At 40.8% G+C, this 24054-nt stretch overlaps 1 protein-coding gene across 3 annotated transcripts in view; it reads left to right on the top strand.

The window, feature by feature from the left end:
• The window catches only part of DHFR (dihydrofolate reductase), a 121727-nt gene that overhangs the window by 28474 nt on the left and 69199 nt on the right, over positions 1–24054 (top strand). For 2 of the 3 annotated variants that reach the window (XM_030192310.1, XM_030192311.1), the window contains exon 4: positions 5320–5446. In XM_030192310.1, the coding sequence (XP_030048170.1) occupies positions 5320–5446 (127 nt within the window). Of the gene's footprint in view, positions 1–2393; positions 2484–5319; positions 5447–24054 lie in introns of all 3 variants that reach the window. The other variant, XM_030192309.1, reaches the window with a different exon arrangement.

Below are 24054 nucleotides of genomic sequence, written 5' to 3'. Positions count from 1 at the left end.
TGAGAGGAAGTGCAGGGCAAAAAAAGGTGCCGGTACGCCATACTGTTGCGTAAGGGCACAAAAAAAGCACTGGGTTTTTAACTCAGAAGAATGCCAATATTTGTGTCTTCTGCAATAGCTTTTTACATTTACCATGCTTCACTTTCACTGATATTCTCTATTTTTGCGTTTTTAGTCACTCTTCTGAGTTAAAAACCTACTGTGCATTTTAAAATTTTTTTTAAGATCAGTTATCCACTTTAGTATTGTTTTATGATTTCTGAGCGACTAAAATGGGCTTCACACTCAGGGTCGATGGTCCGCTCAGGAAACTCAGTTCCACATCAATCTCCTTGAGCTATGGGCCATTTGGAGTACTCCTAAAGGCTTTCAGAGATCGACTCCAGAATCAAATTGTACTCATTCAGACAGACAACCAGGTCAATGTTCTACATCAACAAGCTGGAGGGTACGGGATCCTATCCCTTGTGTCAGGAAAGCATCGGGCACAGTGTTCTATTTCGTGGTATGGACCTCTGTGTCAATTACCTGCCTGGCAAGAACAACTGCCTGGTAGACAGGCTATTACAGGATATTGCAACCGCATGAGCGGTCTCTCAACATGGTCATAGCCTGGAAGCTCTTCCAAGAGTGGGGCACCTCCTCAGTGGATCTTTTCACCACTCACCTCAACAACAAGGTCCCTCAGTTCTGCTCCAGGCTCAGATCACACAGCAGACTAGTGTCAGATGCCTTCCTCCTGCATTGGGGGTAGGGTCTCCTGTATGTGAATCCTTCCATACCTCTCATAGAGAAGACTTTGCTGAAACTCAGGTAAGATCTAGGAACCATGATTCTGATCGCTCCTTATTGGCCACGGATCTGGTTCCCTCTTCTGCAGTTATCCTCCGAAGATCCGTCGTAGAGATTGGATGCTTTTCTGACCCTCATCGCACAGAATGAGGGGTCCCTTCTGCATCCCAGCCTCCAATCTCTGGCCCTCATGGCTTAGATTTTGAGAGCGCAGAATTCAAATACATCGGGTTGCCTGAGGGTGTTTCCAGTATCTTGCTGGCTTCTAGGAAAGATTCCACTAAGAGGTGTTACTCTTTTAAATGGAAGAGGTTTGCCGTCTGGTGCAAGGGCAAGGCCCTAGATCCCTTGTCTTGCCCTAAACAAAAACTGCTTGAGTACCTCCTGCACCTCTCTGAGTCTGGTTTAAAACAACTCTGTAAGGGTTCATCTCAGTGCAATTGGCGCTTATCACTGTTTAGGAGGCGACTCTATCTCTGTACAGCCTTTAGTTGTTTGCTTAATGAGAGGTCTTTTTGTTGTCAAAGCCCCCTATCAAGCCACTGGTAGTGTCATGGGAGCTCAACATGGTCCTCACCCAGCTGATGAAAGCTCCTTTTTTTGAGCCTCTGGATACCTGCCATCTGATATTTTTGACCTGCAAAGTTGTGTTTCTGGGTGGCGGTCGCTTCGTCTAGCAGAGTTAGTAAGCTCATCCATCATATACAACATTTTATCACAACAGAGTAGCCCTCTGCACACACCCTAAGTTCTTCCTAAGTGTCTGAGTTCCATCTTAGCCAGTCAGTTGTTTCAAACATTTTTCCAGAGGCCTCTTGCCCATCCTGGTGAAAGTGTACTGCATATCTTAGACTGCAAGCAAGCCTTAGCCTTCTATCTGGAGCGGACTAAAGCCCATAGACAGTTCACCCAGCATTTTGTTTCTTTTGCCGCTATAGGTTGGGGGTGGCCATCTGCAAACACACACTTTCAAATTGGATAGCAGACTGCTTCTCCTTTGCTTATGCCCAGGCTGGACTGACTCTTGAGGGCCATGTCACAGCTCATAATGTCAGAGCTATTGCTGCGCCGTTAGCCCATTTGAAGTCAGCCTCCATAGAGGAGATTTGCAGGGCTGCCACGCGGTCTTCAGTCCACACATTCACTTCCCACTATTGTTTGTATTGGGACACCTGACGCAACAGTCAGGTCAGACAGGCAGTTCTGGAGAATTTGTTCAGTGTCTAGAATGTAACTCCACCCTCCTAGGCCTTGTTTTATTCTGTTCTAGGCTGCATCTACATAGCTAGTATGTGTATAGTTTCAGGTTGATTGACATTTCAATCTCAATGTTTCGCAATTTGATTATCCTAGGTTTCTTGTTTTTAGTGAGAATAACAAGGCCTGCTTGTCCTCGGAGAAAATGAAGGTACTTACTTGTAGCTGGTGTTCCCAGAGAACAGCAGGTTGATTTATTCTCACATACCCTCCCACCTAGGAATTGTATTTAGTTATGAATTTTATGCTTTTTCACCTGAGTGGAGAACCTGCGCTTGAGTGTCAGGCGGGAAGGCACTAGCGCATGCGAGGTAGGATGCTGCTAGAACTTTCTATTTTTCTAGCAAATCAGCATCCGCACTGGATTCCGTTGGTTGCTGTCACCCACATGTGAGAATAATCGCCGTGCTGTCCTCTGAGAACACCAGCTACAGGTAAGTACCTTCACTTTCTGGAGAGTTCTATTGTCATTTTTCATGTGGTTTATATTCTTTTTATATACTGTTTATGAGCATCTTGTTCTATATTGTATTTATTTTGAACTTTTCAATAAAAAGATTTCAAATAAAACCAGATCATAAATGATAATGTAATATGATTTTGTTGTCTTATAGCAGAGAAGGCTTTTCAAAAAGAGTAGCCTTCAACTTTCTTCTAAAGTCAAACATATCAGAGATTCAGTCAGCAAGGTGTTCTAAATTTGAGGACCAACAAATGATCATACATTTCTGCTGTTTTTTACATTTTTTGCTAAATTCAAAGCAGACACTTGACTGGAGCACCCTAACAGGCTGGTGTGCCTTCAATGCACAACTTTCCAAAGGAATGGCAAGATGTGATGCCTCTAAAACCAATCTAATAACTTTAAAAATAACTCATAACTCATGATTCAACAGGTAATCAATAAAACAACATCAGTATAGGGGGGAGATACTTCTGCACTGTTGTCCCTGTTAATAGCTGAGCAACCACATTCCGTCAAACATGTAAACAAACTATTGCGCTAGTCAAATGATGACAGAACAACCTTTTCCAAATAAGTTCGAAGTTATCCTCGAATCTTTCAGTCTTTTAAGTACTTCAAGTCTGAAAAAAGAGAGCAACTATAAGATTCTAGTGAAGTTCAGAGTGCAATTTGAGGGAAAACTATAACAGAAAAACATGGTGTTATGCAGGCCAATAAATATTTCAGGGAAAATGTGTTAGTCACTTTTTCACAATAGTAATTTTGTGTAGTAGTTCCTCAAATGAACTAATGGTCAAGGTTTTACCTGACTCATCCAGTTCATTGGCCTCTCTTTTCCCCGTCCCAGTCTGTTTAGCTCACCTCTGCTTAAATTTAGCTGCTGTCAACGATAGTAGTTGTTGTAGTCCTCACTGTGCATGCTACTGTGAGCCACCCGCTTCATGGAAGGCAAGGCATAGTCAAAGTTATTGAGATGCTCCTCTCCACTACTAGATAGTGGAGGTGGGTTGGGGCAAAGGATGTGTGGCATTTGCTAAGCAACACATGAACAGCAAGTGTTCCTTGAACAAGCATAGGCCTCAAGTGAAACAGAATTATAGCTACGTCACGCAAGGTTCCACGTTAGGAGTTACGGACCAAGAAAGGGATCTGGGTGTCGTCGATAATGCACTGAAACCTTCTGCTCAGTGTGCTGCTGCGGCTAGGAAACCGAATAGAATGTTGGGTATTATTAGGAAAGGTATGGAAAACAGATGTGAGAATGTTATAATGCCGTTGTATCGCTCCATGGTGCGGCTGCACCTTGAGTATTGTGTTCAATTCTGGTCGACGCATCTCAAGAAAGATATAGTAGAATTGGAAAAGGTGCAGCGAAGGGCAACTAAAATGATAGCGGGGATGGGACGACTTCCCTATGAAGAAAGACTAAGGAGGCTAGGGCTTTTCAGCTTGGAGAAGAGACGGCTGAGGGGAGACATGATAGAAGTATATAAAATGAGTGGAGTGGAACAGGTGGATGTGAAGCGTCTGTTCACGCTTTCCAAAAATACTAGGACTAGGGGGCATGCGATGAAACTACAGTGTAGTAAATTTAAAACAAATCGGAGAAAATATTTCTTCACCCAGCGCATAATTAAACTCTGGAATTCGTTGCCGGAGAACGTGGTGAAGGCGGTTAGCTTAGCAGAGTTTAAAACGGGGTTAGACGGTTTCCTAAAGGAGAAGTCCATAAACCACTACTAAATGGACTTGGGAAAAATCCACAATTCCAGGAATAACATGTATAGAATGTTTGTACGTTTGGGAAGCTTGCCAGGTGCCCTTGGCCTGGATTGGCCACTGTCGTGGACAGGATGCTGGGCTCGATGGACCCTTGGTCTTTCCCAGTGTGGCATTACTTATGTACTTAGTCTTGGTCATTTCCATAGTAAGTCAGAGTTTAGAACACTGGCTGGAAAAATCTAAATCTATGACAGTACCCAAAGATAATTGTTGGACATTTCATTATGAAATCTGTTTTGTCCTCAACATTGGGACAGCCAATTGAGATTTACAGAATATAAGTAGCATGACAGAATAAAATCATTTAGAGCTTGCTTACCAGGGATTTTTCTGACAGGATATAGTTGAGAATGTAAGAGTTGACTGTTGGGTTTCTATAACTGTTCAATAGAATTGTTTTGTTATCATGGGAGTAGGGGGATAGAGGGGGATTTAAGTGATTTGGAAATATTGAACTGTATGAATTTGTGTATGAATATTTATTGCAAAAAATAAATAGGAAATTCTTAACTATAACCTTATACCTCTTATTTCAAATACATTATTATAAGGTATAATTAACACCTAAAAAACAATTATACAAAGTTATTTTAAATGTATATTCTAAAAATAAATTATAAATTTGAATTGAAAAATGCTCAGTTCACACATCAGTCATTGTAAAAGTGACTGGCTGAGTACAGAACCATCATCGCACTCTTGGCATTCTCATGGATCCTGGTCCAATCAAATTAGACCCCTTATTCATTGGTTCAGTAAAAAATTGTTTACCATTAGAGCTTGCTTTCCAAGGCTGTGGGAAGAAGCTGAATAAATCAAGTTCTTTTAACCATGAGAAGCTACAGACTGAAAGAGTTTATTTTTCTCACTGCAAGTGCTGAAAAGAGATTGTACTTGATAGACTAAGCCCTGGTGTGAATCCTTGTCCTGTTTTGTAACCTGAGTGCCCCCCACCCCCCCAAGTTAGGTGGTGATAGAATAAGTAGACACTGAGTAACCAAACTTTTATTTTACTCTTAAAGGGAACCTCCACAGGGAGCTCACCATCTTGCCAAGAGTCTGGATGATGCGTTAGCGCTTCTGGAGACACCAGAGCTATCCAGTAAAGTAGATCAAGTCTGGATAATTGGAGGCAGTTCCCTTTATAAGGTAGAGTTGGAATCCTAACTGACTATTCTTAAAAATAGCAGTCAAGCAATTTTTGTGTCTATATCCTCCGACTTCCTTTATGCATTACAGCTGATAATGTACACTTTTCAGGAGCAGTTTTAAATATCAGGTACAAGAAAAGAGGAGTGTTGCTTATCTCTGTGCAGTAACTCGGTGTTTCTCAAGTCGATCCTGGAGTACCTCCTTGCCAGTCAGGTTTTCAGGATGTCCACAATGTATATGCATGCGATTGATTTGCATATACTGCCTCCATTGTATGCAAATCTTTTATGCATATTCATTGGGACTCATTTAGCCAGTTTAGAGTTTATTATATCCGCAATAGATAGGTTTGCATGTACTTTTGCCTATCTCCTTTTTATTCATTGTGGATAGCCTAAAAACCAAACTTTTTGCATATGTTCCATGGACTACGTTCAGAACCACCACTGATCTATGGGATCTGTGGCAATGTCTGAGATTTTATTTTTTCCTTTTTTAGGTATCTTGTTCACTGTTGGGCCTTTGATTACTCCATTATTGTTCTGGAAGAATTTTTTTAACTGTCAAAATGTTCTAAAATGCATACTGGTCACTTGAGTCACGGCATATTTTCAAAGCACTTAGCCTTCCAAAGTTCCATAGAAACCTATGGAACTTTGGAAGGCTAAGTGCTTTGAAAATATGCCTCAATTGCGTGGATTATTACTGTCAAGTATTGAGCATTATCTCCCTTCTGCACACATGACTGGAAACAGACTGACTCTCTCATTTGAAGGTAGATAGTATCAATAGAATTTCACGTGGACTTTTACTGGTGTTCTTACCTGTGATACTAGAGGAGCTGGGCACATATTGTGTTTACGTTAGACAATGATCATTTCAACTCCCTATCAATCATGTTATGTTAATGTTTAATTTATTGTAACTGAATTCTAATGATATTGCAAGGTGACTGGAACATTACTTGGAAAGTTGGGCTGAAAGCTCAAATTATTATAACTCTGTATTTATATAGTTATGCTTAAAAGTACACAACTTGGAGGGAGCAAAGATATAAAGCACTATCTGTACCTTCTGGGACAACATGGTTTAGGAGACTATAAAAGCAGAGTAATAAAATAGGGAAGGAGTAAAGGTTAAAATAAAAATAAATCAGAGATCAAAACAAGAACATTGTTGTGAGAACTTCCGGAAGTGTAATCATGTTAGTTTTTAGCAGCAAAATGACTAGAGGCTAGTGGCACCTTAGACTGATTTATAGATGTGTGATTTTTTGAGGATGAGTGTCCAGTTCGTCAGATGTCCAATAAGAGAGAAACTATCGTTTGACAGTGTTCACTTTTCCAAGTGGGAAGAGGATAAGTTGGTTAGTTTAGTACCAAGTGCCAGTTTAGGAAACTACAGTACCGCTGGAACACGGAGGGTCTATGACATCAGCTCCTTTAGAGATACTGAAAAAAAAATGTCATCCATTTTTTTGTTCATTCTGTCATAAACATGTTTTGTTTATATTTGTGCATATAAATGGAACGAAAGAAACTAAATGCACATTTCCTGTTTCCCAATTTTCTAAAGATTCATAGAAGATGGTTTTAAGGCCCAGAGCTCTGGCTTTGGGTGCAACTTTGTGTTGCATTTTCCTTGTCAATGTGTTATTAAATTTTTTTGACTCATAAGGTGGTTTTTTTTTTGGTTACCTGAAACAGTTATTAGATTTTCTTAGTGCCAATGAAGAGTTAAAGATGAATGTATGATCCCTGTGTACTCTGAGCCAGCTTGGAAAACTGCATGGGAGATGCAGTCCTAATCACAGAAAACAACTGGGACAACCATATTTGAAAATAACAAAGGAAACTTTGATATTCAAAGAAATAAGATAAATGAATGACCATATTAAAAAGGATAGAGGGAGCCAAGAAGAGGAAATAAATTTTTTTTAAAGGATTTCCTTTTCTTCGCACCGTCTTTCCTTTTTATTGTGGTTAAGCATGTATTTTATTTCTTTGAATACCAAAGTTTCCTTTGCTATTTTCGAATGTGGTTGTCCACTGTTTTCTGTGATTATTATTGCAAATTTTATAAAAGAAATAGAATTTAAAAAATAAATGTACATCCCTAATGTCTACTGTGTGCTGAGGGGTGTCATTGTGGACAGTATGTTGAAATCTGCTCGGTGTATGGCGGCGGCCAAAAAAGAAACAGAACATTAGGAATTATTAGGAAAGGAATAGAGAATAAACAGAGAATATCATAATGCCTCTGTATTGCTTCTTGTTGTGACTGCACTTTGAATGTTGCATGCAATTCTGCTTCAAGCATCCCAGAAAAGATAAAGCACAGAATAGGTACAAAGAAAGGTGACTAAAATGATTTAACTCCTCTCCTATGAAGAAAGGCTAAAGAGGTTGGGGCTCTTTAGTTTGCAGAACTAAAGAGGTCTGAAAATTCTGAGCTTGATCTTTTGCTCTTGCTTTATTTCCTTCAGGCTGATTTCTTTATAACAGTATCTGACTTTTTTCCTCCTGTGTTCTAGTCAGAAACTAGTAATATGTTTATTAGGTTCTGACTCATTGATGTAAATCAATAATAAATAATATTCTGGATGAAAAAGATTCCTGTCTTAAAGCAGTATAATTGATTGATCCAGTTAATGCTGTGCTCAGATCAGTATGAAGCTTCATGGCCTATTGCCTTGTACGTGTATATGTGTGGGCAGAGGGCAGCTGGAGAAGCAGCACTATCTTTTGCTTTTAAAGGTCTGACTACATTATCTCTTGTATTACATTTTAGTCTAGCTAAAACAAAAGTGATAGCAGAAATTCTGTTTATAAGCACATTCGGCTGCTCTGTCCTGGTTGTTTATTGCTACATAGTACTGCTATATGCATGCATTTGGAAGACAGTAGAAATTATAAATCAAATTGATTTAAATTGAACCCATAGGTTCAGTTTAACCAATAGGTTTGATGCTGTCGCCTTCTACATTGATTTTTGCATCACCACGTCTGAGGTGTAATTTTATTTATCATTGTAGTGCATGCACATTGGTTAATGGCATATGTGCAACATGTTATATCCCAAATGCAAACTGTTATGGTTGGTTTAATGTGCTTATCCTAGAGGAAAGAAAGGACAGGGGAGATATGATACAGATACTTGAAAGGTATTAATATAGAAACAAATATTTTCCAGAGAAAGGGAAATGGTAAAACTAGAGGACATGAATTGAGGTTGCAGGATGGTAGACTTGGGAGTAAAATCAGGAAATTCTTTTTCATGGATAGGGTGGGTGATGCCCTCCCGAGAGAGGTTGTAGAGACAAAAATGGTGATGGAATTCAAAAAGGCTTGGGACGAACACCAGAGGATCTATAATTAGAAAGTAGATGTAGATCAAAGTGGTTCACAATCTAAAATTCACATAAAAAGAAAAGAACTCCAAAGTCCAAAATAGGAAAGTGAAAGCAGTCATTCAACATACATAAAATACACAGTACTCAAGGTAGTACTGTCCAACCCCAACTCACTACCAATTTTGAAGAAGCCCTCTTTAGATCTGTCTTTGCCGGAGCATTATCGTCTAATCTTACTTCTGTTTCTAAAATAGTAGAGAAGGTTGTCTATAAGCCACTTTCACAATTTGCCAAACAAATTGTGGCTTTCCATCCTCCCCAGTCTGGTTTACTGCAGCACTGAAACCATCCTTGCTGCTGTGCTTAGTTAGGTATACTCTTATTTGGATAGTGTTCAGATAACTCTTGCGTATCTTTAGATTTTTCAGCAGCATTTGATCTTATAGATCATACTCCTTTTTGTTTTTTGTTTTTTTGACAGATCATTGTTTTACTGTTCATTCTCAGTCTGGCAAATTGACAACTAAGCGTCTTGGCTGCAGTGTGCCCCAAGAGTTAATTTTATTTTTTGTCCCTGCCCCTCTAATCTTTTCTTGAGTCCATTGGTCCTACTTATACAGGAGGCTGGAGTTTCATTCCATATACAGTGCAATCCGCTTAAGTGCAAGGGTCTGGGACCAAAGAAATGCATGCAGTTAACCGGAGAGTGCACTTAACCGTTGTGACCCAAAGAAGCTTGACATCTGATAAACATATGTACAGTACAGTTTATTATACGTACAGTATACAGTCTCCGTTAACTGACGCCTCTTTGACAGGCTGGGGAGCCCACTGCTTGGGAAGGATAGCGCAGGGGCTCTGGTCTCCTGCAGAGGCAAAGTGGTCTATCAACCTCCTGGAACTCAGAGCCATTCGGTTGGCGCTTTTGGAGTTTCTCCCGGTACTAGCGTTGAAGCCAGTACGGGTCCTGTCGGACAATGCCACGGCTGTGGCCTATGTCAATCGCCAGGGAGGTACCAAGAGCACCCCTCTAGCCAAGGAAGCCATGAATCTATGCCAGTGGGCGGAAGCGAACCTGGAACAGCTGTCGGCGGCCCACATTGCGGGAGTCATGAATGTCAAGGCGGACTTTCTCAGTCGCCATACCTTGGATCCCGGAGAGTGGCAGTTATCGGCTCAGGCGTTCTTGGACATCACGAAGCGCTGGGGCCAGCCGAGCCTAGATCTGATGGTGTCATCGGCCAATTGCCAAGTGCCGCGCTTTTTCAGCAGAGGACGGGACCCTCGATCTCTGGGAGTAGATGCTCTTCTCCAACAGTGGCCGACACAGGAGCTTCTCTATGTGTTCCCGCCCTGGCCCATGTTGGGCAGGGTATTAGACCGGGTGGCAAAGCATCCGGGCTGGATAATCCTGGTGGGTCCGGATTGGCCCAGACGTCCCTGGTATGCGGACTTGATCAGGCTCTCAGTGGACGATCCTCTGCGGCTGCCAGTGGAGCAGGGCCTGTTGCATCAGGGTCCCGTGGTGATGGAGGATCCCTCCTCCTTTGGTCTTACGGCCTGGCTATTGAGCGGCAGCGTCTGAGGAAGAAGGGCTTCTCAGACAAGGTCATCGCCACTATGCTGAGAGCGAGGAAGCGCTCTACTTCTACTGCTTACGCCAGGGTTTGGCGTACCTTTGCAGCGTGGTGTGAGGCAGGCTCACTTTCTCCCTTCACTGCTCCAATTTCTTCAGTGTTGGCGTTCCTGCAAGAAGGTCTGGAGAAAGGCCTGTCGCTCAGTTCCCTTAAAGTCCAGGTAGCGGCTCTGGCTTACTTCAGGGGCCGCCTGAAGGGTGCTTCCCTGGCTTCGCAGCCAGATGTGGTGCGTTTTCTCAAGGGAGTTAATCACCTGCGCCCTCCTCTGCACTCTGGTGCCTGCGTGGAATCTCAATCTGGTGCTAAGAGCCTTGCAGAAGCCGCCTTTTGAACCCTTGTCGAGGGCATCTCTGAAAGACCTGACGTTGAAAGCAGTCTTTTTGGTGGCTATCACTTCAGCCAGAAGAGTTTCCGAGCTCCAGGCGCTATCATGTCGAGAGCCTTTTCTGCAGTTCACTGAGGCAGGAGTGTCTATTCGCACAGTGCCTTCCTTCCTGCCCAAGATTGTTTCTCGCTTCCATGTGAATCAGCAGCTCTGTCTCCCATCCTTTCGTAGGGAGGACTACCCAGAGGAGTACTCTGCTCTCAAATATCTAGATGTGAGACGAGTCCTCATCAGATACTTGGAAGTGACCAATGATTTCCGGAAGTCGGATCATCTGTTTGTCCTATTTGCAGGTCCTCGTAAGGGTCTGCAGGCTGCTAAGCCTACAGTGGCAAGATGGGTCAAGGAAGCCATTGCAGCGGCTTATGTGACTGCGGGGAAGGTGCCGCCTATCCAGCTGAAGGCTCACTCTACTAGAGCTCAGGCGGCCTCGATGGCAGAGGCCGGGTCCGTCTCCTTGGAAGAGATTTGCAAGGCGGCAACTTGGGCATCGGCCCATACCTTCTCCAGGCATTACCGCTTGACTGTGGCTGCTCGGACGGAGGCCCGGTTTGGAGCTTCAGTGTTGTGGTCAGGGATTTCAATGTCCCGCCCTGGGTGAGTACTGCTTCTGTACATCCCACCAGTCTATGGATTGATCAGCATGATGATATGGAAGGTAAAATTATGTATCATACCTGATAATTTTCTTTCTATTAATCATAGCTGATCAATCCATAGCCCCTCCCAGATATCTGTACTGTTTATATTCTGATTGCATTTCAGCTGCAAGTTTAGTCTTCAGTTCCTGTTCAGGAGGACTTCGTGTTCAAGTTTTTTCAATTGGATTCTTCAAGAGTTGAGACGAGTTTGTGTTACAGTGAGCTGCTGCATTCCTCTCCCCTCCGTTTTACGGGGCTGGATTGAGACCTAAATTCTGCCGGCACTCCCTCCCGCTTCGTGCGGCTGTAGGGCAGCTTTGTACCCCTCCCGCTTCGGCGGTGTTGGGGTCAGTCAGCTCCTCCCGCGGTTGCGGTTGCAGGATAAGCCAGATCCCCCCGCATCGGCGGGAGTGGTGTCCCTCCCCCACTCCGCGGGGATGAGCTGGACGGATTCCCCTCCCCCACTTGTGTGGGGATGAGCTGGGTTAATTCCCCTCCCCCGTTTCGGCGGTGGTGAGCTGGGCAGAGTGTCCCTTTGTGGGTGTAATTCTCTAAGTGCTGAGTCCTGCGGATGGAGCTTTGATATCGACATACTGAGGAGTTTCTGGCAGCACATGACCACATATAGGGAGTCAAAAGGATTGCTCTCTATCTCCATCTGCTGGTAGATGGACACAACCCACCAGTCTATGGATTGATCAGCTATGATTAATGGAAAGAAAATTATCAGGTATGATACATAATTTTACCGTATCAATGAAACTCCTCTTCAGTAACACCGGCTGGGATGTCAATAACCTCTTCATCTGACACGTTTGCAGCAGCTGCATCTGTTTCGTCCCTGTCCACATCCTTAACAAAGCTTGCCCGTTTGTGGCAGTTCACAATGGTTACCTGTGTAACATGATTCCAGGCTTCTTTCTGCATATGTAGGGAATCCAACAGTGATAGATTATGAGCCAGTTTAACAGCACGTTTATCCTTGCCAGTCTGGACATCCATAACACTCATCAGACGATGTAGCACAAGAGCCCGATAATGGTGTTTGAAATTGGCTATTATGCCCTGATTCATAGGTTGGATCAAAGAGGTAGTGTTTGGTGGCAGGAAGACCAACTTGATGTTAGACAGCCTGACATCATCCCTGTGTGCAGCACAATTATCACAAAGCAACAAAATCTGACGCTTTTGTGCCCGCATTCTAGTGTCTAACTTCATTAGCTACTGCTTCCAAATTTCCCCAGTCATCCATGAATTTACGTTAGCCTTGTATGACACAGGAAGTCGCTTAACTTTCTTGAAGCAACGGGGCTGTTTGCTCTTTCCAATGACGAGGGGTTCCAACTTTTCACTCCCATCCATATTGCAGTAAAGGAGGATCGTCAGTCGGTCCTTCGACGTTTTACCTCCAGTAGTTTCGGCATGTTTGAATGCAAGTGTTCCATCAGGAATCGCTCGCCAGTAGAGACCATTTTCGTCAGCATTGAAAATGTCACGAGGTGCAAACTCATTCAAGATGGTAGGAAAAACTGAAACAACCCAATTTTCAGCACTAAAGTCATCAGCGTCTTGTTTCTCACAATGCTGTTTCTTGAATTTTATGTTGTTCCTCGCCTTCCATCTTTCCAACCATCCAACAGTGGCTTTGAATTCAGTTAGTCCAAGACTTTCAGCTAGCTGGTTAGCTTTCTCCATAAGCAGTGGACCATTGACAGGAAACTGTCTGCTTCTGACTCGAGAAAACCTCCGAAGAGCATCTTCTACCTCCTCAACTTTTCCCGCCCTTTTACGTTTCCTGTGTGGATTTGTATTGTTTTGCCAGTTTTCCAGAAGCTGATCTTTCTGCTTCAAGACACGTGAAATTTGACTGGGATTGGCACCATATTCTTTAGCAATAGATGCTTGACTTTGTTTGTTTTCTAATTTTTTAAGAACTTCTATTCGTTCAGCCAGTGTTCAAGTCTTACAGTTCCGCTGCGACGACGATGACTCCAGTGTACACTCTAACAACATTCTTTTGCTTGTTCTGCCTGTGGCAGTTAAAGGGGCGGTAAATTTGAAATCTAGTTGGTTGTCACTTGCCAACCAGCTTCCATATTCCATGCGCGCGCTTATGCGGAGTCTTTCCTGCAGAGGAGTGGTCTTAAACCATGCATATAAGTGAATCTTGCACTTATCAGTGGTGCACTAAACCGAAGTTTGTCCCCATAGAAATTGATGGTGCCAAAAACGGGACCGAAGTACGGCATGCAGTTAAACAGAGCATGCGCTTATCCGACGTGCACTGTGTGTGTATGTATATATATATATATATATATATATACATACACACACAGTACTAGTAGCGCTTTAGAAATGTCAAGTAGTAGTAGTATAAGTAACGCCAAATAACCAGGATTACCATTTAAGTGCACGTCGGATAAGCGCATGCTCTGTTTAACTGCATGCCGTACTTCGGTCCCGTTTTTGGCACCATCAATTTCTATGGGGACAAACTTCGGTTTAGTGCACCACTGATATGTGCAAGATTCGCTTATATGCATGGTTTAAGACCACTCCTCTGCAGGAAATATATATATATATATATGCCATTTTGATGACATCTTACTTCTGTTCCATACTACTCCAGTGAATCCTGATATTACACCTCTTCAAAATTGTTTATTACACATGGAGGCATATTTTCAAAGCACTTTGGGAGGCTAAGTTCCATAGGTTTCTGTGGAACTTTGGGAGGCTAAGTGCTTTGAAAATGAGCCTCATAGAGAACTGACTTCGTGATCATTGCCTAGTTGGCATGCTGGCTTTCTGGGCATTTGTCATGTCCTGAGAATGCTTTATAATTATTTGGTACTACCATTGTTCCAGTTACTACTTTTTGTTTTCTTGGGGTATTGTTGGACTCTCGTTTTTCTTTCACTCCTCATATTTCTATGGTATGTAAATTGGGGTTTTTTTGTTTTAAGGTAATTGCGCTCAATTAGGGCCTTTTTTGATCGTAATGCCTAACATTCATTTATCTCCCTTTTTTACATCAAGGTTAGATTATTGCAATGTTTGTTTAAGATTATCGAAATGTGCTCTCATAGACTTCAGACGCTGCAAAATTCTGCTATTTGTTTATTATGTAATTTGAAAGAAATCGGATCACATTAATCTTTCAAACAGCTTAATTTATAACCCATCGAATTTGATATTACTTTCAAACTTTTAAGGCTTTTCATACTGGTAAAGCGGGGCTGGTGGTTGGGAGGCGGGGATAGGGCTGGACAGACTTATACGGTCTGTGCCAGAGCCGGTACTGGGAGGCGGGGATAGTGCTGGACAGACTTGTATGGTCTGTGCCAGAGCCGGGGTTGGGAGGCAGGGCTGGGGAGGTGAGGATAGTGCTGGGCAGACTTATACGGTCTGTGCCTGTGCCAGAGCCGGTGGTTGGGAGGTGGGGCTGGTGGTTGGTAGGCGGGGATAGTGCGGGGCAGACTTATACGGTCTGTGCCCTGAGGAGCACAGGTACAAATCAAAGTAGGGTATACACAAAAAGCAGCAAATATGAGTTATCTTGTTGGGCAGACTGGATGGACCGTGCAGGTCTTTTTCTGCCGTCATCTACTATGTTACTATGTTACTATGTTATTCTCCTGGACAGTTCTTCGTTCTCTGAACACTCATCGTTTGGTCCTTCCGGGTCCTTGTGTTGCTTAGTTAGAATGTACATGTGAGAGTGCATTCTTTTTTCAGGCCCCTGCTGTTTGGAATTCACTTCCTTTGTCAATCAAAAGTGAATTATCTCTGAAATCCTTTAAGATTAAAGTGAAGATTTGGCTGTTCCAGAAAGCTTTTGATTTAAAGAAAGAGAGAGGAATTTTCATAAATTAAAAAATATAAGCCCCAAATCTTTACTCTTCTGTCTTCAGTCACTTATACTGAACACCTTACACACAATAAGAAAACAAAATTGTCCTGTAAAGTGTCTTATTGATCACAATTAGACATTGGTTATAGTCTTCAACTACTGGCACTAAAGGTAATTTCCTGTAGTTAGTAGCGTCAACTAATGCTTGATTTAAAAAAAATGGGGGGAGGGCTACAAAACATTGAATTACACATTACATTATGGTTGAAATTAAGAATAAAACCTATAATCCTGATATTCCTAGCTATTATGTGTACAGTCTGTTATGTCGGCAAAAAGCTCGTAAAGCTGAGTGCCAGTGGTGCTAATTAAGAACTAAGGAATCACTTTGCAAGTGTAGACTAAGCTAGCATTAGTATTTGACTCAACTCAGATTTGCAAAGAAGTCCTACTTTTCAACCCAGATACAGCAGGCTTCCAACGCCTTGAAAAAACTTTTTTCTGTTCTAAAAAGATTAAGAGCTAAGACGGATGAAGACACTCTGCCATAATATCTAATGTATGATGTTCTGGCTACATTTTTTGTGTCAAAAATTGAGAAGGCATCATTTCCTCTGTCATATACAGTACATCGCTAGTAATTTCCCCCTCCCCTCCTAACTCTTTGACCTTGTCAGCTTCCTGAAACTCTTTTATTCTTCCATCTTTTGCATCTTTCCAGGATATATTGTCACATTTGCATGCTACCTGTTGTTCTTTAGAGCCTTTTCCCTCAATCTGGTTAAAGGGGTACCTTCTATGGGGTTATTACCTTTTCTTTTTTCTGTAGTAACAAATAATCTGAAAGAGTGCACTGTTCCTACAGCTTTGGAGGAAGCAATGGTCAGGCCCATCTTAAAGAAGTCTACATTAGACCCTCTCTTACCAAATAACTATTGTCCAATTTCCAATCTTCTGTTCGTGGCAAAGGTATTAGAAACTGTTGTCTTCTCTCAGCTTCAAGTGTATCCAGAATCTATCAATGCTTTTCATCCACGTCAATCGGGCTTTAGACCGGGTATAGTACGGAGACAGTAATCACAGCCCTTCTGAGTGAGCTTCATTTCTGTTTGGAACAGGGTCAGATTACACTAATCGTATCTTTAGACTTAACTGCAGCGTTCTATCTAATTGATCACAATCTTTTACTTCAACATTTACATCCTCTTGTAATAATTGGTACTATTCACAAATGGTTATCCTCTTTTCTAAATTATCATTCTTTTAGGGTCTCTCAATCTCTTACTACTTCCTTCTCCCACTCCCTTTCTTGTGGTTTTTCCACAGGGTTCAGTTCTATCTCCTTTGTTATTTAACTTGTATGTTAAACCCTTAGCACTGCTTATTCAATCATTTGGAATCAACTTTTATTCCTATGCAGATGATTTTCTACTAATCCGTCATACAGAGCCGCATTCAATCGATTTGAACCCAATTCAAGATTGCCTTCAGGATGTTGTTAGGTGGCTTAATGATTATTTTTTTGTTCTTAACCCAGACAAAACAATAGCAACGTGTATTATGGGTCTTCTACCTACACCTTCTTTCTTTTGGTTCTGAGGTTTCTTATGTTCTGAAGATGTGCGTCTTCTTCCTTGGTGAGCTTCGGTCCATTAGGAACATAGTGGACCTAGAATCTGTGTTCCTTATTGTATGCATATATCAGCGCTCGATATGATTATTGTAACATTGTTTATGCTGGCATTACTAAAGCAAATCTAAATCGATTACAGACACTTCAGAATATTGTAGTTTGCATCATTTGTCAAGCTTCTAAATACTATAGGGCCATTTCTGTTCTTCAGTTCTTACATTGGCTTCCTGTAGAATATAGTATTAAATTCAAGGTTCTCACTTTCACACACAAGGCTCTTCATAGTACTATTCCTTATATACCAGCTCATACTCTTCAGTCACTTACTGATAATAGATTGGTTTTAACACCCCCTTCTAGGGCTCATTGGGAATCCACATGTACTTCAGCTTTTTATTTTCTTACTCCAGCTTTGTGGAATTCACTGCCTTAGCCTATTTGATTAGAAAGATCTTACTCTCTTTTGCACTGCTTAAAAAACTTAGGGGTCCTTTTACAAAGGCGCACTGAAAAATGGCTTGCAGTAATGTAGGCGTGGGTTTTGGGTGTGCGCCGATCCATTTTTTAGCGCGCCTGGAAAAATACCTTTATTTATTTTTGCTGAAAAATGGACGTGCAGCAAAATGAAAATTGCCGCGCGTCCATTTTGGGTATGAGACCTTACCGCCAACCATTGACCTATTTATTTATTTATTTAGATTTTGCTCACACCTTTTTCAGTAGTAGCCCAAGGTGAGTTACAATCAGGTACTCTGGATGTTTTTTCTGTCTCAGGAAGGCTCACAATCTAAGTTTGTACCTGAGGCAATGGAGGGTTAAGTGACTTGCCCAAGATCACAAGGAGCAGCAGTGGGATTTGAACTGGCCACCTCTGGATTGTAAGATTGGTGCTCTAACCACTACCTAGCGGTAAAGACTCACAAGGTAACTGGGCAGTAATGATCTACGCGTGCCAAATGCCACTTGGCACTCATCTGTTAATGCACGCCTGAAAATAAATATGTTTTTCAGACGCATGTATCGGACGTGCGCCAAAAATGAAATTATGCAAGAGCCATGCGGTAGTCGGTCAGTAACTCCATTTTGGAGCGCGTTGGGCGCCTAGCCACTTACACAGCTTAGTAAAATGGTCCCCTACTTTCAATTAGCATTTCTCTCCTAGTGATTTCACCTTTCACCCAATCATTTGGGCAGTACCCTGCAGCGGGGGAAAATGAGAATATGTATTTTATGATATATTTTGGGATATGTTGTTTTGCTCTTATTTTGGGTGAATGATCTATGTTTCTTGTATGAATGGAATGTTGGTTTTATTTCCTATAATTTTATGGAGTTCTTTTAGATAGTATTTTGTTTTTATATTATATATATTGTCAACCATTCTGGCTTGCTTTGCATATAGAGATGGTATAGGAAAAATGATAAACAACATATAAAGGAGGTTAGTATATTGAGCTTAGGTTGTTCTTCCAATGTAGCAGAGGTGGCAAGGATATATCTGAAATACTGTGTTCAATTCTACTTGGATTATTGTAGTAAACAAAGCTTTGGAGAAAGCATAGCAAAAGGGTAATTGGGATGATTTCAAGGTCTAGCAGCTTAGCTGTTGTACTCAGCAAGGCTGGTGTTATTTGAATTATGGGAGACTATGGAGAACAATAAAACCATACAAAACTGACTGGCCTTCAGAACAACAAAATATATAATACTCTCACAAGAGTTATATCACCTTGGTTTTATTACATTTTATTGGAAAAATGTGTGATTGGAAATTCAAAGTGCACCTTTAATGTTTAATGACAGAGGTGAAAATATCACTTAAATGCAAAATAGAAGTATTATGCATGTTTCTTGCCAATGTGCAAATTTCACTTTTTAGAATAAAATGCAACAAGACCACTGAAACACCTTCGTAGCTAGAATTTTGCATGAATATGGAGAGGAGAGTATCAGACCTTTACAAAATTGTATTGTCCAACTTCAAAAGTATTTTATAAAGTTGATGTTGAATGGTATTCAAAGCTGTGCAAGTTCTAATCTTTTTCATCATTGATACTGTTTTCTGTATTTTGTGATAAAATTAATGCTATAACTACTCTAACTGTTCTCAACCTCTTGATTCCACAAACTATTGAAAACGCTTCATTTTATGCTTTTTAAAGTCCTGTGCTCTTCTTTTTTTAAACACATATGTCAAAGCATTTTGTTAACACTTGGAGAAGTAGTGGGAGAATTGGGTGCAGTTAAAGGTTGAAGTTTCGAGGTGGCACATTTCCTTATGTGCTGGAAATAGCAAAAACAGACTGTTTTCGTGGTGTGTAAATCCTAAGTCTGTGGGAGATTCACATTTAAATTATTAGACAGAAGTTTGGAATTTCAACTTAGAGGATAAGCTGTTACTGTCCAATGAAAATATGTCACTTTTTCAGCAGTTTTCTGGCATAGTCTTTTGAGTCCAGTCAATAGTTGTAGAATAAACACAATATGTGAAGGTGCTCAAAATAGTTTGTCAGAGGTACCCAATCTCAAAACTTCATACAGATTTGTGATAATGTTATGCTAATTTTGTATGGTAATTCCTTCCTGAAAGGCCACCATGACATCATAAATAAAGATGTTTTAAGATTAATTTCCACTCTAAGCTGTATCCGGTGGTCATCTGGTCATTTCGGGCACCTTTTTGTGCCTTATTCGTAATAAAAACACGTCCGGGTGAAAACGTCCAAGTGTTCGTCAGGGACATCCTTGTTTTTTTCAATTATGGGTCAAGGACGTCCAAGTGTCTGGCACGGCCAGGTCCCGCCTTCGCTACGCCTCAGACGCATCCCCTTGAACTTTGGCCGTCCTTGCGACAGACTGCAGTTGGAGACGTCCAAAATCGGGTTTCGATTATACCGATTTGGACGTCCCTGGGAGAAGGACGTCCATCTTCCGATTTATGTCGAAAGATGGACGTCCTTCTCTTTCGAAAATAAGCCCAATAGTCTAAGGGGTCTGTGCACTGAAATGCAATAATGCAAATGAAAGCATTTAGCACTTGCAGTAGACTGATTTTGTTTATTTGGCATTTCTTTTCTACAGATGTGGGACTGCTAATTTCTGAGGATTACACATTCTGAAACTAGTAACAATTTTTAGACACTTTGGGGTCTTTGACTGATCTGCATCAGAAAGTGGCCTTTGTGCAGCCTTACGCAGGTGTTTCCTGTACACTAAGGCCATTTTTACCACCGCTTTAAAATGGATGACTATATTTTTTTGTATTAATGGCCTTGTGTTAATGTTAAGTGCCTAAACCACCAGAAACTCTTTCATGATAATAGCCCAGCAAAATCATTCAAAATGTGGAATATCACACACCAGTCCAAGTAATCATATCAGTGAATACATCTTCAAAATATTAACAATTTTCATTAATTTTTTTATACATTTTCTCTTACTGTATTTTATTTCTAAAATAGAGGAAAAAAGGCCTCTGCAGTCAAAGGATTCCTGCTCTAGAAAGGTCACATTCAACATGACCCACTTAATGTTCTGCCTCACAGCATGATTTTTTTGCAGTTTGAAGCACTCAAAAGTTCGAGAATTCCCCTGAAGAAGCCTGTTACTGGTGAAACGGGTCCCTGTTGATTTTTCATGAAGTCAAGTCAAAGTTAAGTGCTTCTTTTTGCTGCATGATTGAATGGACATTAAATATTTATTTTGAGAAAAGTATTAAAGTAGCTTTAAATAAAATAATAAATGATTGAAGGTTTTTGTCCAATGATTGGTCTGAGTCAAAAGGAGCTGTGGTTGTTTGGAAACAATATTAAGTGGGTCATGTTGAATGTGACCTTTCCACAGCAAGAATCCTTTGACTGCGGAGGCCTTTTTTTACTCAGTTCTAGAAATAAAATAAAATACGGTGAGTAAGAGAAAATTTATTTAAAAAATTAATGAACATGAATGGACATTACTCTCCCGGTGGCACCTCTAACCCGTTTCCATGCCTGAGCTGGAAAAGCTCAACAAAGTGAATTTGTTGGTGGCAGCAGTCACCAAAAGGCCACACTGCCTGTGGTGAGTTAAGATTTTACTTATAGTTCCAGAGTTGGTTAAATGCTGTTCTTAGTGTGGGAGCAGCAAACAGCATCAGGTCAGTATTCTCAATAGAGAAGGGTAGATAGTGGGGTTCCACAGGGGTTTGTGCTGGGACTGCTGCTTTTTAACATATTTATAAATGATCTAGAGATGGGAGTAACTAGTGAGGTAATTAAATTTGCTGACGACACAAAGTTATTCAAAGTTGTTAAATCGCAAGAGGATTGTGAAATATTACAAGAAGACCTAGCAAGACTGGGAGACTGGGCAACTAAATGGCAGATGATGATTAATGTGATCAAGTGCAAAGTGATGCATATGGGAAAGAGGAACCTGAATTATAGCTACATAATGCTAGGTTCCATGTTAGGAGTCACTGACCAGGAAAGGGATCCAGGCGTCGTCGTTAATGATACGCTGAAACGCTCTGCTCAGTGTGCGGCAGTGGCTAAAAAAGCAAATAGATTGTTAGGTATTATTAGGAAAGAAACGGAAAAGAAAAATGAGGACGTTATAATGCCTTTGTATTGGTCCATGGTGCGACTGCACCTCGAATATTGTGTTCATTTCTGGTCACTGCATCTTAAAAAAGATATAGTGGACTTAGAAAAGGTACAGAGAAGGGTGATGAAAATGATAAAGGGGATGGAACGATTTCCCTATGAAGAAAGGCTAAAGCGGCTAGGGCTCTTCAGTTTGGAGAAAAGACAGCTGAAGGGAGATATGATAGAGATCTATAAAATAATGAGTGGAATGGAACAGGTAGATATGAATCGCTTGTTTACGCTTTCAAAAACACTAGGACTAGGGGGCACGCAATGAAGCTACAAAGTAATAAATTTAAAATGAGTCGGAGTAAATCTTTCTTCACTCAATGTGTAATTAAACTCTGAAATTCATTGCCAGAGAATGTAGTAAAAGCAGTTAGCTTAGCGGGGTTTAAAAAAAAGGTTTGGATGGCTTCCTTAAGGAAAGGTCCATTGACCATTATTAAAATGGACTTGGGAAATCCACTGCTTATTTCTGGGATAAGCAGCATAAAATGTATTGTACTGTTTTGGGATCTTGCCAGGTACTTGTGGCCTGGATTGGCCACTGTTAGAAAAAGGATACTGGGCTTGACGGACTTAGGTACTTATGTCACAGGTTAGCGCTTGGCCATTAAAGGGAAAATAGAAATTGCGTTCATGTTACTGCAGCGCTAAAAGTGGTCTTGGCATTTGGGAAACCCACACATAAAAAATAGCATAGGCTATTTTTTTAGTGCTGCCTAGTAAAAGGGCCCATGAGTGTGTTAAAGTCCATTAGTGTGCCACCCTTGGATATTTACTTTATAGGCTCAAAAAGTAAGCAAATTTAAAGCTACTCAAGTCAAAAGTGCATTTAAAAGTTGCAGTATGTCTTTAAAAATTGTGATTTTTTTTTGACCCCTTTAAAAATAATTAAAAAAGAAAAAGCAGTCTGAAAAAGCTCCCTTACCTTGTGTGCTGAGCCCCCCAAACCCCCCTAAAACCCACTACCCACAACTGTACACAACTGTACACCACTTGCAAGGTTTCCTTGCAAGTGTGTTATTACATATCAGGGGAATAGGTATACATTTTTGACCCTTGCAATTGGATTCTCTTTTTTTTTTTTAACTGGGGAACTGAAATAGACAGGTAGTAGTGTGTTATGATTTAATTTTCCTGCACCTTTCTTGTTGGTTAAGTTGTTTGATTGCAGTTTAAGTAAAGATGGAATCCTAAATATTGCTATTTTTGAGGTAAATTTCTGCTTTCTTCACTCTAATGTGGACTATAGTATCTATTGTATTTTTTGCTTACTGCTTGTAATATTACATACTTTCCTTTAATTGTACTTGGACATTTGAACAATAAAGTGGGAAAAAACCCTAAATCCCTAATTATGCAATGTTGTGATTTAGACACCTAAAGGCTTTGTGTATTGGGCTGCAAATGTTGCAAAAACTTGAAACAAAAGTTGGAAATCCAGTCTTGGACAGATTCTTATTTGTTTATAAAACACTTGCATACCTCTTTCTTGAATAATTATACAAAGTAGTTCACAGTTATAAAACTATAAAAGATTTTTGTGTTGAAAACTTTTTTTTTGGTGGCGGGCACAGTTTCTTCCTACTTCCTTGTGCTTTCTACTCATTCAAAAATGACTTCAGTTGGACTATAGCACCATTTATTCACATCCAATGGATTTCCCCTATTTTTGTAGCTTTCTCCCAAATCAGCCTAGTCATCACAGCAATGGTCTTGGCCAAGGACCCTCATACCACAGCTGACGTAGACCTCTGATTCTTTTGTTTCTTTTTCTTTTTGTTAACTTTTTATTAGAACTTTTTAAATCATTGACACTATCAAATAGTGGAAAATCACAGTAACTTAAAAGTGATCACTATGCAATATTACAACACATAAAATATATAATATCACTGTCCATTAGTCCCTAAAAGGTGAGAAATCTAGGAAAACTGAGGTGTTATGATACAATAACAAAAGATGACTAGCCACTCTATCAGTGATAAAGCATTAACAGAATTTATCCTGACAGGCTAACAAGCATTAATAAAAGTTTGCAGTTGAGCTGGACTTTCAGTTATGTGCTCTAGGTGTCACCATTAGCAATGGTGAGACTACTTCTTCCACAGCTAGAATAGAAGTCTTTCCTGGTGAATTAAATCCAGATCCGCTGCGTGTCAAGTCACAGAATTACCATTGAGCCATCAGACTAGCTCTTCTGTTTAAAAAGCTGTTGTTATTAAATTATTATGAGAGTATTTTGCATTTCATTTGAAGTAAGCTTTTTTATTTTTAAGGCACCAGCTACTGAATGTTTCTCTATATCTCTTAGCTTAACACTACAAATTTGCCTCTGACTTTCATTAATGAAAGAACATGTTGAAAAGTAGTCTCTCTGACCTTCCTTGATCATACTGACTGTGTGCTGCACTGACTAAGTAGTTCTGTTGTCATGGCAAACAAACCAGGGAAGGTGGGCAAATCTACCTTT

Source organism: Microcaecilia unicolor, chromosome 2, assembly GCF_901765095.1.
Source record: "Microcaecilia unicolor chromosome 2, aMicUni1.1, whole genome shotgun sequence".
Classification (NCBI taxonomy): Eukaryota; Metazoa; Chordata; class Amphibia; order Gymnophiona; family Siphonopidae; genus Microcaecilia; species Microcaecilia unicolor.
Note: the sequence above shows the minus strand (reverse complement) of the source record. Positions and strands in the feature narration are given on the sequence as shown.